The 14,944-nt window shown below is 42.6% G+C and overlaps 1 protein-coding gene across 1 annotated transcript in view; it reads right to left on the bottom strand.

The window, feature by feature from the left end:
- LOC115384565 (serine/threonine-protein kinase D2-like) overlaps positions 1 to 11,634 on the bottom strand; it is a 34,574-nt gene extending 22,940 nt beyond the window's left edge. Inside the window, exon 1 of the mRNA XM_030086824.1 lies at positions 10,644 to 11,634. Within this exon, the coding sequence (XP_029942684.1) occupies positions 10,644 to 10,970 (327 nt within the window). The 5' untranslated portion in view covers positions 10,971 to 11,634. The remainder of the gene's footprint in view (positions 1 to 10,643) is intronic.
- Positions 11,635 to 14,944: the final 3,310 nt, after the last annotated feature.

Here is a 14,944-nt window from a genome sequence, read left to right as displayed (position 1 = left end):
ACCTCTTTACTGTCAGAGTTTCTAATCATCAGCTTCTCCTGTGGCTTTGGATCAGCTTGAAGAAGCTCTCCACACTGAGCAGACCATGAACAGAAACCACATCCACAATGGGCCGTGAGGAGAGTGTTTGCACATTCTCCATGTGCCAAGAGTGTCCTGGGCACACACACTCTCTCAGCTGCATGCTGAGGGGAAGAATAGGTCACATTATTGCACTCTGAGTCATTCAAGCGTCCCCTCTCCTCTGCACATGCTGTTTATTTCCGTTCGTTCTTGTACCCATGTGCTGCGTGGCTTTATTTTGTCGCAAAGAGAAGAGAGAAGAGAGAATGCGCCAGAGGCTATAAACTCAACTCCAGCCATGTGCAAAAATGTTATTTTTGCACAAATGAGTTGTTGCCGTTCAACTGCGATCGAATGTATTTGTTATAACTCCATTGCTCTCAAAAGGTATAATGTCCATATGGACATCTAACCTTCGATATACAATACCTCTCCTCTCTCCTCTCTGATTATAATTCAATTCAGGGAAAAATGTGAAGCATATGCAAGAATTTGATGTTTATGTTTCTATAACCTGTATGCCTGCATGCACAGTCAGCAAAGGAAAGTCATATTTTGACCATACTGAAATGTTTCTGCTTATTTATAAACTTAGATGCATTTGTGACTTCAACATACCGAGATCTGCACTTGTGTAATGTGGGAGTGTCTGTCCTAAGTTGACCATCACTCTATATCAAGTGTGCATGACTATTAAGTCTTTCCTCAGAAAGAAATGGGCCTGATAAGAGACAGATAACAGACTCTGACATTTCAAGAACTGCAATAAGCCTTCCAGAGAGATGAAACACAAATTGCCAAGATAAAGGTAAGAACCATCAAATGATCTGACAAGACATTTGAGAAGAATTAAACATGAAGCTACCAGGAACCCAGGAACACTTTATCCTCCAGTGCTAAAACTGTAGGGACTGTACAGAAGTACAAGATGTTCAGAGACAGAAAGTGAAAAAGAAGAAGTTCAAAAAGTGTCAAGAAATATCTGAAGAAAGATTTCAGAGATGACAGTGAGTCTTGATGGATCATGGATGCCAGTAAAGTGTGGGTGAGGTACTAGTACAGATGAAGCAGTTGAGTTCTGTTTGGGTTGAAAACGGGCTGACGTCATCTCCCCAATGCAGTCAGTTGCTAGAGGACACTCCACTCAAGCTGTGGTGCAGAAAAAAATTAGCATCTTTCAAGAAGACCGAAATTTTCTTGAAGCACAATTCTCCATCTCATGCATCAAAAACTCCAGGGCACGGTGGGCCAGGAAAGGCTTTGAAGATGAAAGAATAATGGCATTGCCATCCTTCGTCTGTTGACTGGAAAACGTGTGTGATCTTCTTAAACGAGAGACTTCCAGCGAAAGAAAACAGTGCAGCACTCTGAACAGTGTCTGGGAGACGGTAGATGCTGCTGCTATAAAGTTGACAATCAGCAGATCAACAAACTGACAGACTACATTGATGGAAGGCCTCTGAGTGTTACTGGAAAGAAGGATGGCGATGTTGGTCACTGTCTGTTGCAATAAGAAATAACTATATTGCATCAGAGTTAGGTTTAGGGTTAGCCTGTGGCCCCCCCAGACACATGACAGCTCCTTAGTTTCGTTTGCACAACCAAGAGCGTCTGACTGACCAGTGAGAGTTCAAGTACATCTCAACCTTTGATGAATAATAAAATCATGAAAGTAGTTAAGATTATTTCACAAAGAATTTTAGTTATAGGAGACAATTTTAGGATATTAAAGCTAGGGTAGACGATGTTGAAGAGCCTGCAAGATTTGAAAGTCGCACACCTCAAGCCATCCCCCCTAAGCTCCTCCTACTCCAATCAGTGTTTGGCCCAACGCCACAACCCCACGAACGTGACCACGCATCTCAACTAATGTTTTCAATGGGACCCCGCTCCAAGCCTAGGGCGACCATACGTCCTCTTTTACCCGGACATGTCCTCTTTTTACGTCCTGTCCGGGGCGCCGGGCGGGTTTTTTAAATTCAAGGAGATGTCCGGGGTTCACTGTTTCTCATAGCACATAAACGTAAATTGACCAGCGCTTTGCACACAATACTGTGATACTTTGTTGCACGATGTAATTACCAAGAGGCCACACACACACACATAGATGGAGCGGAGCAGATGGGGCTGTTCACACAGCGGAGCACGGCATCCGATTGGTTTCTTAAGAGTGGTCCGCGCCTTACGATTGGTCGGAGTTTTTACTGTCCTGTGGCCGCTACAGTTGTCAGATTTTTTCCGCACCTTTTTCCGTACACATAATGTATTGACTTCTCCCAGGGGGCAAGGAGCATTTCACTCAGTATGACAAAAAGTGCTTTTGGACAACACGGCCTACCCTAGCTTTAAGGCCAGTCAGCTCGTTTCATCAAGTTTCCTTCAGACCATGATGGTTATTCTGTTCTTTCATGCCATGAAAATATAAACAGTGCAAAATCCAAAGCTGAAGTAGTTGGTCCATACTGAAGAGATTTCCCAGACACCGTGTAGAAAATGAAATGCCAAATGGTCACACATCATTTCGTTCGTCCACTGAGCAGTCTATAGAGCCAGTATTGATGTTGTTTGCTCATCTATTGAGGTGAGACTGTGGTTTTGCTCGTTCCCCTCAAAAGTGTGCACAGCAATAGAGATTCACAGACATCTCACACCGTGTCCGAGCCCTGCTAACACAGACTGGGAGCCAGACCAACCAAACCCATCCTGTCAACCCTCACACTGACCCCATTGTTGCCGCTGTGCCAGGAACACACACTTCAAGACACTTTTCACCCATAACCCCAATATTAGAACAGCTCATGGTTTCATGCCCTGAGGTGACTTACAGTAGTCCTCCCTGTTTTCCTATGAGATCACGTTTTTCACTGCACTTCAATATCTGCTTCATTTGAAATCCCTGATCACTGGAAACAAACTCCAGTTTCACTTCAGATGTAAACATGCAGCACTGGTTTCATCTAATTTATAAAGGCACGTCAGTGTTAGCAGACTAAATACTGTATTTAAAAATCCTTATGTCAGATGCATTAATGTCCCCTTTAATTTCATTGTGTGCTTTTCTTGGGAAAAACCCTTCAGCTGTTTCACTGACAAGACGAAAGCGTTTCTAATAGGCTGGCACAAATACTTCTCATGGTTAAATGGCACTAAATGCAGCTCAGAGCTGGTCGGCGGCTCCCAATTGGATTATGGCACAAAAACCGTTTTTACCATTACTAATCGCTGGATTAGTATCATAAGGTCTCCCTCGCTCAGAACAAGCAAAGGAATGCAGGATCTGAGAGGCTGAAAGGACCCTTGAAAACACAGGAAGCGAAAGTCAGATCAGGGAAAATTCCACTTCATACCTGACTTAATTTATAAGTTTCATAAAGGGCGACTTGTTATACTGTTTAAAAAGCTGAAACTCTGAAAAAGATTCTCCGTCTTTTGAGAACACAGTGAACTGAGAGTGATTAAGCTTTCAGTAATTAGAAAGCTTGACTAACCTGTTAAGTTTACATTCTTGCTGATGAAATGGAAAGTGAAAATAACTGTATACATAGCATATAAGATCATCCGATTGTCTCTTTATTATCTCCTCAAATCTTTTCAGTGATAGAAAACATATAAGCAGACCTTACTGATAACTCTCATATGACAATATTTGCCAATTCATAAAGGGATTACTATCACGATGTGACGTGCGATCAACAGTCAAGTATATTTACATGTCACATTAACTTATTTGTTTTTTTTTTGGGCTTGGCAGTCAAGAATAACTCGAGTGCTCTTTCTCTTCTGGTACCCAATTTCATCCAGACGTAAAGGCACTCTGTTTGTTTTTCTTTATTTCCCCCCATTTCATGTGCTTCTGCAGCAGATTTCCATCTGATTGGTCAAATATGTCAACATACAGAGAAATAATACCACAGGCATTAAAATCATAATTAACTGTAGTGAACTTATGTTTGCCACATGTATATTTGAAATATTGATGCTGCAATAAATTTGTGACGTACGATGCAATATTAGCTAAACCTTTGTCAACACTTGAACTGAAATCATTCAGCAGATTTGATGTTTTTGTGCACTATATGCAAAAAAACAGCTCCTTTGTTTATCCGATGCTTAAGTCGTAAAAGCTTCAGCCACTTTCCTCTTGCTCACTCCCCTCAGTAAACACCCTGTCGCTGCACTCTGAGCAGCAGTGTGTGCTTTGAATAATCAAATGTGCTTGCGGGGACTATAAGCTTCCCCAGCGGCACACCAAGCGGCTAACGGCTAGAAAACACCAGGCACGGTCAGTCATGCAAAGCTGTTCTGCTACCATGCAAATGAGAAGAGAGAGACAGGTTTGCTTCAGCAGGTTTGATGCGTAATGCTGAGTGGCTAAGCTTCTGAAAGGAGTAAACATTTCCTTTACTGCGGGATGCTGGAGTAGAAAAAGTTCTTCTGGGTACTGCGAGCATCAGGGAGAATACTAAGTTGGTGTGTCTGGTCGGTAGCTGCTTTAACTTTACTGAGCTCTGAATCGTCACACAGCCTGTTTAACATATGGTTCAGCCTTTGGATTGCATTTCCACCAGCCAGAGTCTTACTGATGGACTGTTATGGATCCATCCACACTGGCAATATAAATTAGAAATTACTTTGTGAAAGAATGAGGTTGAACATTTAAAAAAAAAAAAAGAAAAAAATCCAAGCTCTATACTGAAAAAAGGTTCAATGACTAATATGGATGATGATGTATGTAGGTAATGTAGCCATAAATAAACAAATATTGTAAATAAGAACACAAACTCATAACATTAGTCTAAAACATGAATGTGTAGCTGTCGGTTGCCATTCAGACCAAATTGAGTATTCCACGCAGTGTTAAATGGAGAATGTGCTGCTTTCATACAAATAAAATGACCTTGTATGTCACGCTGAGCTGTTATCGGCACAATCAGGGTCATCAGTGCCGCTACTTCACTGTGTGTGTGTGTGTGTGTGTGTGTGTGTGTGTGTGTGTGTGTGTGTGTGTGTGTGTGTGTGTGTGTGTGTGTGCGGCATAACTGTACAGGAGAGTGAGGTAAACAGGAGGTGGAGTGTATGATCCCATTCCCAGGGCTAAGCTTCTTCTCCAGGGAGAGAGATAAAGAAAGAGCCCCGTCCAAAGCGGAGGTGGAAACAATGGCCAGGGCAGTGGTACTCAGCCACAACTGTGTGTGTTTTTGTGCGCGTACACATGACTTGTATTTCTGCGAGTCCTTACGATGATTTGACTGTTGACTTCTACAATCTTCATCGTTCTGTTTCCAATGGATTGTGCCCAGTTTATGTTTCCAATAAGCAAAAGAAGCCCAAACCAACTGTTGGCGGAAAGCAGGAAAAGGTTTCGCTCCGATTGCTGTTCCAGTGTAAGGTTGATTTATTGTGCATGGCTGGAGCACAGTTAAATGTTTTGTCTTCATATCATGAGGTTGACGGTTCAACATCTGATCCATATGTAGACCAAATTTTGGGTGCAAGTTGACACAAATGGATGCTACAGACATTGTGAATTACTGCAGATTAGCTCGAAGACACTGTTCAACAATCCAGTAATGCAACACCGTCGAGACTGACAGGATTCAACAGGTTCATGCGTATTCATCCTCACACGGATTGTAGCACACCCACTGACGTCAACAGAAATCATGCTGCGTATCTTCATGACGAAATTTAACAAGTCTGTGTTGAAAGGAACACCGACACACCTTCTGGTAAACCGAGGTGAGCAGAGGAATACAAAGCTGAACTTGCTCTTCAGTCTGTTAACTACTCTGTTCTGGAGCTCCACTTCTCAGATCATAAATCCTAACTTAACCTGTCACGACTGTAATAGTCGCTGGAAAGTATGAATCAGTCGCAGTCTGGTAACAGCTTGATCAATGGAAGTGTTGGATATTTTGACTCATTCCTTTTAGAATGTATTATCCTCCTCGAGTGTGAGTTTCTCCATGTTTCTCCACTCACACAGTCATGAGAAGCAGTGGGAGTAGATGGATGAGGAGAGACTGAAGTGGCTGAACAGGAAATGGGAAGCAAGGAGGAAGAAGAGGCAGCTGACGATAAGGCAAACAGAGGTGAATGAAGATGAGCTGATAAGGAGAGGAAGCATGGAGTGAAAGGAGGGGGAGGCCCGAAAGGACGTGGAGTAGGAGGTAGAGATCATGAAGGGAAAAACACAAATGGAGAGCAAGAATCAAACCTGGCTGTACAACATAGAAACATGTGTCTGTGTGTGAAAAGAAAAACCTTCACCAAAGTGCAGATGAGGTCGCCACGGCCGTAAAAACGGGAATAAGAAGTACTGACAAAAGTCTGCATCATGGTTGGATGGAGACAGACTTCTGGTTTCCAGGCCTCATTAATTGTTCTTGTTCCAGCAGAAGTGAGGTCGGGGCGGGAGGTAGAAGTATAGCAGCCAAATAAACTTTTGGTGAGCACCATAACCAGGTCAAGTGCCAGTCCAGAGTTTAGGACCGCAGTGTGGGACGCTTAAAGACAAGACACAGGTTCTGTCTGATGCTAGATTCATGTTCCTGATGGTGTTAGTGATGAAATCAAGAGACTGTGAAAGACGAGAGCTGGAGGACGGTCATTAAGTTGGGGGTTGGCGTTGGAAGCAGAAGCCCCGCGAGGGAGAGCATGTTCCTCTCCTCCACTGAGAAGAGAGTGGAAAAAAGTGTCAATGGAACACAAGGAGGGATCCTGTGAATAAACAGTCGGTGACTCACCCTTTCTGGGATGGGGTTGATGACCGTGGGTGGGGGTGTGGGTACTGAACTACCTTCAATACCCCTCCAGACACACCAATGTAGGCATTCATGCGTGTACACTCGATCCCAACTCATGTGTCTCGCTCAGTTGGCCGAGCCAGGACAAACTGTCTATTGTCCAACTTCCCCACCTAAAGCTATAGCGCCAAGCTCGGCAGGGGTTTTGCATTTAGGGGAATTTTGGGGGGGATTGTTGCGTGTCAGAGTCTGCGTGTCAGACTGGTCTGACAAGCTTTGAAAAACACGTATATAAAGTGTGCCTGAGGTATACTTTGAATAATTCCAAAGACAAACTATTGTGATTTGTTTAGTAAGATTGACAGCAGGCCCAGAGGCTGGAGCTTTCATAAAAAAGTAGAGTTTAGTGCTCTTGTTTCAGATCGAGAATATCCCTGGTTCGGCTGGCGTATCTTTTAAAGTCTCAAGGTACTTTGGTTGGCAGATGATAATAAATTGACTATGAGAATATGAGAGTGATTGTCTGAGGCCTTGAGACCTGTTGCACACATTCAGCTGGGATTGGCTCCAGACCCCACAACTCCAATTAGCATCAAGCAGTATGGAATACATATAGAGGGTTGATGCTTTACGAATTGCAGCCATACAAGCAGCCAAAGATCAGAACAACATTCAGTTGGTCCTTTAGAAAATGTGTGGAGTTATTCACTTAAACACTTAGCATCGTGTTGGAATCTGTTGATGTGACTGAAAACATGTCCATTCAAACTGGACATGTTAAAGCAGTGAGACAGAAAAAAAAAAAAAAAAAAAACAATCTGAAAGCTTTTCCTTGTGAAAAGACCTTTATTCTAAATGTGATCTTTTGGAGCCTGAACCACAGGCTGGTGCTCTAGTGTATATTTAGGAGTTTAGTGTGGAACCAACATTTTTCTCTCCATACAAAAATGCAGAAGTTGTCTAGTTTAGTTCAGCGGTTTTCAAATTTAAAAAGGAAAGGGGTTTTTTTTCAAAATGTTTTCAGACTACAAAATATTTATATTCCTAATTAGACTTACAAAACACACTTCCTGCGTGTACAGGTTGTTAGTTGGTGGTTGGGGGTGGGGGTGGGTTCAATGTAACTGAAGCAGCGCTGAGGGGTTCTCCAGCACTCTGGAAACCCCCTGGTCCTGAAGGACGCCAACATGTTCAGAGTTCTGTGGGATTCTGACACTGACACCCAATAATTTTGAGATCAATTTCGATTTTAGCTGTCTGTATCTCGATCGTTTTATAAACAAACAGATAACTTTCAGTCCTCATCCATCACTCTCAACCAACAAGCTGAAATTCAACTTCACTTTTTATTACGTTCTGAACAACAACTAACAATCTTCTTTCTGCCATTAATTCTGATGCTTTGTGAATAAGTTTACACACACATGAAAAGAGAAAACACAGAAGAAGAAACAAGGAGCACAGAGTTGTTTTGGTGGTCATGGAACTGTCTATGCATGATTTAAAGGCTAATGCAGACAAACACCAAAAAACTCACTCATAAAAAATTACTGACGTTTCAGCTGTTAAACAAATACCATCAAACCAAATATACAAATTTAATGTCTCAGCAGTGTTGTTTTTGCTAAAGTTGTATTAATCATGGTGAACAAATTAAATCAGTGAAGCATCAGTGTTTCCTTGCCGTAAGCAGTTTGATTAAAGCATGCTTTTTCCAATTTTATTCACTGCATCACTACTCTACTTCAAATTTATCTGCTGAATTGGACTTCTCAAAGTTTGTGTGTGTGTGTGGGGGGGAGGGTTGAGTCCCCTCTCACGCAGCTTCAACCTCCTGGAGTACAAACAACTGTTACACCCTTCATACAACACATGTTATCCAATAAAAAATCTGAACTGTTCTGCACTGAGGTCCATCGGATTTGTTTGTGAAAACAAATAAAAATAAAGTAACTCAGACACGTCATTTGTTGTTGATTTTTTTAAATTTTCTTTTCCCTCTCAATCCTTTCACTGACGGTATGTGGGGGGGGGGTGTTACTAAAACCAACAGTAATTTTACTCAATGTTAAACTCCAGGAGATTGTCACAGGAGTTATGAGGCTATGTTTTGCAAGAATAAGCACGGAAAAAAGGAAGACATCAAGATTAAAAGTGAACTGGTCAAGCAGTTGTGTACATTTTCGTGAAGGTAGGCAGCACGTCTATCTTGTTCCTGCCTCATCTGCTCTCATCTGCCACAGCGATGCACAGCCACTGATCCCTGCCTGAGTCAGGTCAGGCGTACCCAAACCGCCGAGCACCCGACTGACACGCTGCTGAATTATCTTTTTTGCAAAACCCGCACAAAATGCATGACAGAGAATGATGAAAGGAGAAAAAGAAAGAGAGAGAACACAAAGAATTTTGTGACCGAGAAGAAGGATTAGGCAGGGGGCAGCCAACGCTGCTTCCTGGAAAACTCATGATTGTGAGGGCAAGTTTTACAAAAGCTGCTCTGAGCGAGAGGGGGAAATCTGCTAAAGCAGTCACCTGCCAGCTTAGTTTGAGCAAATAAATACGTTCTCCTCAACCTGCTCCTGTAACACCTGCAGTTGAAAGAGTTATAGCTTACATGAAGTTTTTGTGATATATTTCAGCGTAATTATGGATAAATCAGTCAATAATTTCTATCCTCACATAAAGACCATATTTTCTATAACACTCTGCTTCCTGTTACGAAGAGGATGTCACTACTTCTGCCCCCTCCTCAACGCATGTCTCAGCACAGGGGGAGTTTTCTGTACAGTTTAACAAAGACAGTAATTGCTCTGGAACAAAACAGGAAAGTTTCCAGTGGTTTTACAGCTATGGTTGGAAAAACTGGGCTCAGTTTACATATGAAATGCAATAAAGGGATAAGAACCCTTGGAAAATTGGATATTTGTGACGCCGCTAACAATAAGTCTGGAAAAAATAAAAATCTATCATTCTAAAGTGATTTTGATAGTTGAAAATGGAGAAGAAATCGAGAGAAGTTAAACTGTCAGTCGCATGTACATGTCATGAGATGTGAAGCTGTTGCAACGTGGAGAAGTTAATGATACTCAAAAAGGTAAATATATTCAGATCTCACTGATCCACGTTTGGGCATTCATGCTGCACGGTCAGCAAACTCATTAACTACATTCATTTGCTTGACAGTTTAGTACCCGGAGAAAACTCACATGCCTATTGGAAGAACATGCAAACTCACAATTTGAGGCCCAGTGGCCCGGAATCCAACCAGGTTCTTCTCACTGTGAGGCCTGAGTGCTCAACACTAATCCAGCATACTTATCATAATTCTTATAAAATGATTCAGTGACTGAAATATCTGTCATCTTTCCATGAGATGTTATACAAACCCCCCCCCCACCACCACCACCACCGAAAAAAGGAGCCAAATAAAACTGCATCCCTCCAACTCGAACCCCGTCGTCATCCTCTGGCTAATCCGCCGCGCCAGATATTCCAAAGCAGAGCCTCATTAAACACAGTGCTCACTTCCAACTGTGTGGGGGGAAACAGTTGATTGCAGTAATCAGACTGGAGGAAAACGGTGACATTTTGTCCACCGGTCTGTTATAATCTGCTTCTATAAACAGTTTGTATGAATACATGCTGAAATCCTTTCGTCTACCCTGGAGAAGAATGAAGAGTCAACTCCCCTCAGGGAGACATCATAACAGAGAGAGCAAGAGGGAGATTGTTACTGAACATGTGGGGTGTAGACACTTGCCCCCAAACAGCAAAACATCCACCCATTTCCACCTAACACACACACACACACACACACACACACATGCTTCTTACCTTGGTGTCAACAATAGAGCAGGCGATTTGCTTGACGTAGGCCAGGTCCGCACTCTGGGGCATGAGGACAGACTCCCTGGTCAGGCCGATCTGGATGATGAAGGAGATCCCCGCCGGCGTGGGAGGCAGTGAAAGCATCACGACCCCTCCGGCTCCCTGCACCGCAGTCAGGTCCATCAGGGGGAAGCCGCCGTGAGCGGGCACCGAGGGCATGGCTATGGGGGCGCCCTGCTGCATCACAGCAGAGGCAGGTGATGAGGGGCCCCCGGGGGGGAAGAACACCTGGGCCATGGGCCCCGAGGACATGCAGGGGCTGGCGTTCGCCATTCAGAGTCCGCTGACCGCGAGAGCAACAAACACAGGCGCAGTGTGGAGCTCTGAGGGAAGCCAGGCTCATTCAAAGGGTCTCGAGGAGGAGTCCGGCGTGGGCACTCGCATACCCGGCTCCTCTGAGTCCCGAATCCACCCGCTCCCAGTGGATCAAGGAGGAAATCCTAAACCCAGGAAGAAGAGTTTCTCCTCCTAATCTCTGACACTTCTCTCGTCGTATGAAGTCTTTTAAAGTCCAGGCATGTGAAGCATGAGCACCGCGTGTGAGAAACTCACACTGTCAAAAAGAAAAAAAAAGTACACAGAGAGAAGAAAAAACTATCTTCCCTGCCGCGATCCCACCTCTGCCTTCTTCCCTCTTTTGTCCAAAGACTTCGCTCTGCAGAGGAGAAAGTCCAAACCTCCAGTCGTGTGAGAGAGAGAGAGAGAAAAAAACAAAAACACAAAAACAATGCCAAACTTTGTTGTGCTCTCCTCCAGGCTGAGTTACAAAATGGCCTCCTTAAACAGGAAACTGAGAGAATGAAGGAGAAACTGCACTGCTTTTACGAGTCTTACCCTGTTTCAGTTTCAACCCCTGTTCAGTTTTTTCTTTTTTCTTTTTTTTTTGTGAAAAAGCAGAGAGAGAGAGCGAGCGAGCGAGAGAGAGTTGTCAGAGGGTACCTCCCTCCTGCCCTCTCATCTGTGATCTTGCCACAGCCAAGGAGGAAGTGAAATGATTGACATTTCTTGAAGCCAATAGCTTCTCAGAAGGCCCCGCCTTTTGACTCTCTGCTCCCAGGCCTCTCCCTCCTCCCTCTCCCCTCTCTCTCTCCCTCTCTCTCTCTCTCTTCCTTGGTTGAGGTTTATTTGTCTTGTTTGCTCCCTTGTTTCACGGAGGCCAGCGGAGATCCTCTTACACCGCCTGAGGGGGGGCGGGCGGCTCCGTGCTCACAAACCCTCCCATTTCTGCCTCAGTAGCTATTTTCCCCCCTGTTTGTGAAAGTGCATTTCCTGTCCAAAACACCTTTCCGCCTTGTTATTCTGGTAGACACACCTGAAGCAGGCTGCAGAACAGGATCACACGCGCTGCACGGCCGCCTTCGTGCACAGCTTGGAGCAAGGCTGAGAACTCCAGGAGGACTGGGAAGTTACACTGTACACAAATGAATCTGCATGACCGTGACCCCCTCACCCGTAACGCCATGAGGAATTTGTGAAATGAAGTGGCGACTGTGATTTTCTCTGCTCAGTGTCACAGCTGTCTTCCTCGGTAACGTTGTAATTCACAACCTTTGCTCCTTGTCTCTGACTTACCTCCTTCCCAGTGTCGTCACCTCATGCTCATTTCCTGGGGTTTTCACACCGTTTGCATACTTCAGCAACTCATCTGCAACACGTGCTGCTCACAGCGTTTCTACTCCCCGCCACCAGAGGGCAGTGTGGGAAATGATTGATCAATTCTGAAAGGAGAGAAGCAACTTCCAGAGGGAGATCCAAAAAATATCAATGCAAGTCAAATAAGCAGAGAAATGATCCACTGTTTTTATACAGAGAGTAAAATAAAACAGAAGCAGATGTAGTTTAACTGCACTGGAACATAATATCACACATACAGTAAAATTTAAAGTCATATTCTTTTATATTTATATACATATATATATATATATATATATATATATATATATATATATATATATATATATATATATATATATATATATATATATATATTCTAATATTTTAAAGTATTTCACAATTAGCCCTAACATAATTAATGATCCAAAAAAAATTAACTATAGTTGCTGAATAAACTCCAAAAACCAACAAGCATTTGGTAGGTTTTTCCACTCATCAGAGGTAACCTAAAGAGTTCAAGCACTATTAAAGTTTTACTTATGATTATCATCAGATTTGGTTCATCTTGAGATGCTATATTAGGGATTTTTTTAATGAATTATAACTCTTGGAACATGAGGAAATAGAATTGTCAGAAATACCCATGTATGAACCGATAATTTCTAAATGTGTGCCCATCAAAGGCAATAGAATACTTTACCATTATTAGTTTATATAATGTATTCTGTTTTGAATTTGCTAAAATAATGAAGGTAGATCTCTCTATAATTTCTGTAATCTATAAAATCAAGCATTGATTTTATAATGTGACTTTCGCTCCACTACATTTCAAACACAAGTATCAAACATCTGAACCTACAACATTTGTAGGAAGTCTGTTGTCACCTTTTCGCACTAAAATTCGCACTTGGCCACCACTCATATCTGGGTGGACTGGGAAACATCCTCGCACCTGGTCTCCCCAACTTCACACAGTTGAACAATAAATCCCCAAAACCTCAAATCTAACATCTTCAGTTCAGATCAGGTTCATTTAGTTCAGTGCCATGATCGCCCCAGTCAATGGATTATCGAGTATCATCTTAATGATCTGCATAGTGACAACAATTTTGATCAGATGGTTGTTCAGGGTTGCTTTCTTTAATCAGTCAGACAGTGGTGATAATAAGCTCTGGTCGCAGTAGCCCTTGCAGCCCTTGCAACGTCAGTGGACTGAGCTGCTGCCACATCTGTCACAGCTGCAGCAGCAGCCTGATCAGCCTGATAAGACAACTGGGACTTCAGAAACAAACCCAGAGCCAGGTCTGCCCCAGTTCCCACTTTCATTACCTTAAACACCAGAAACAAATGACTCAGCAGTCGTTACCTACTGTTAAACATCTGATCACGTTCAAGCACTTCTATTTGAATTCATGAAAAAAGAAAAACGTCTGGAAGAAAATCACACTGATTATGGATTTGTGTTACCGACAGGTCCCTGAAACCCTCATCCAAAACGACACAAATAAACAGTTTTTGTCACAAATAACAACAAATTCTGTTAATACTTTCATAGTAGACAACAATTGGTTTAGTTTATGAGTAAGATTAGTGTAATTTTTTTAAATACTGATTAGTTTTCAACTGGTGAGTCTCAGAAAAGAGGAACTGTATTCATGTTATTGTTGAGAACAAATAGTCAAGTTAACTTTAAAACGTTTAGTTGAATTTTCTGCAATACTTCATCAAACTGACAACCATCTGTTAGCTACAACTGATTGTTTTCCAGGACTGTCAGTGCAGAATATTCAGGAGTAGAAAAAGGTCTCCGAGAGGAGACACTCGAGATATCAGTGTAGTGACTAGTGTCTGTCAGTGGATGTTCTGTCTGGATGTTCAGCGGAGTGAAGAGTTCGTTGAAGGCAGTCAGGTCTACACTGAAACAAGTTGGATGTTTATCATGTTTTGACGAGTTTGTCTCACATTTATCAAGTGTTTTTCCCACATCGGTCTCAGACTGTCTGGCTACCTTTGCTGTGGCGGAGAGTTTAAGTGCAAAGAAGAAAACTGTTTACAGAACAGCATCATCTTAACTTTGCTGCGTACAAAGTCCTCCTTGATATTATGGTTAACAGCTGAATAGTATATACATTAGTCCCCCTGCTGGATACATACGTTACTGCCACATTTGAAATAAAGATTTTTCTTGACGTTTACACAACACATAAATATTTATACATTTTCCTTCTGTAGCCTGAAATAGATGGAAAAAAAATGGGAGTGCCTTTTTAGAATCTTAGTACACAAAAATAGAAATTTCTTTACATTTACACAAAACAATGATTTGTAACTTTTATCAGTCCTGTAAGTGGAACATCCGCCAGGAGCGGGTTCTCTTATTTCTGCTGGATGACAGCCTCGTTACGGCTTCAGGGATGAAGGAGGCTCGGACGTTTTTACTGAACATTTCAGTCTCAGTTCAGCGATGATAATTTTCCGTTTTTTCGGTCAAATGTACAACAAAATCGAAGCAGTTCCTGTTACGCACCTTCACAATAAAAGCATTGCAGGGCTTTCCAAAATAAGCACATACTTGGCATTTTAGCAATATTATTTTATAGTCACGTTACATTCAGTGAATAATTAAGTGCTGT

Source organism: Salarias fasciatus, unplaced genomic scaffold, assembly GCF_902148845.1.
Source record: "Salarias fasciatus unplaced genomic scaffold, fSalaFa1.1, whole genome shotgun sequence".
In the NCBI taxonomy this organism is placed as follows: domain Eukaryota; kingdom Metazoa; phylum Chordata; class Actinopteri; order Blenniiformes; family Blenniidae; genus Salarias; species Salarias fasciatus.
The sequence above is the reverse complement of the archived record's forward strand: the minus strand, read 5'-3'. Positions and strand labels throughout refer to the sequence as shown.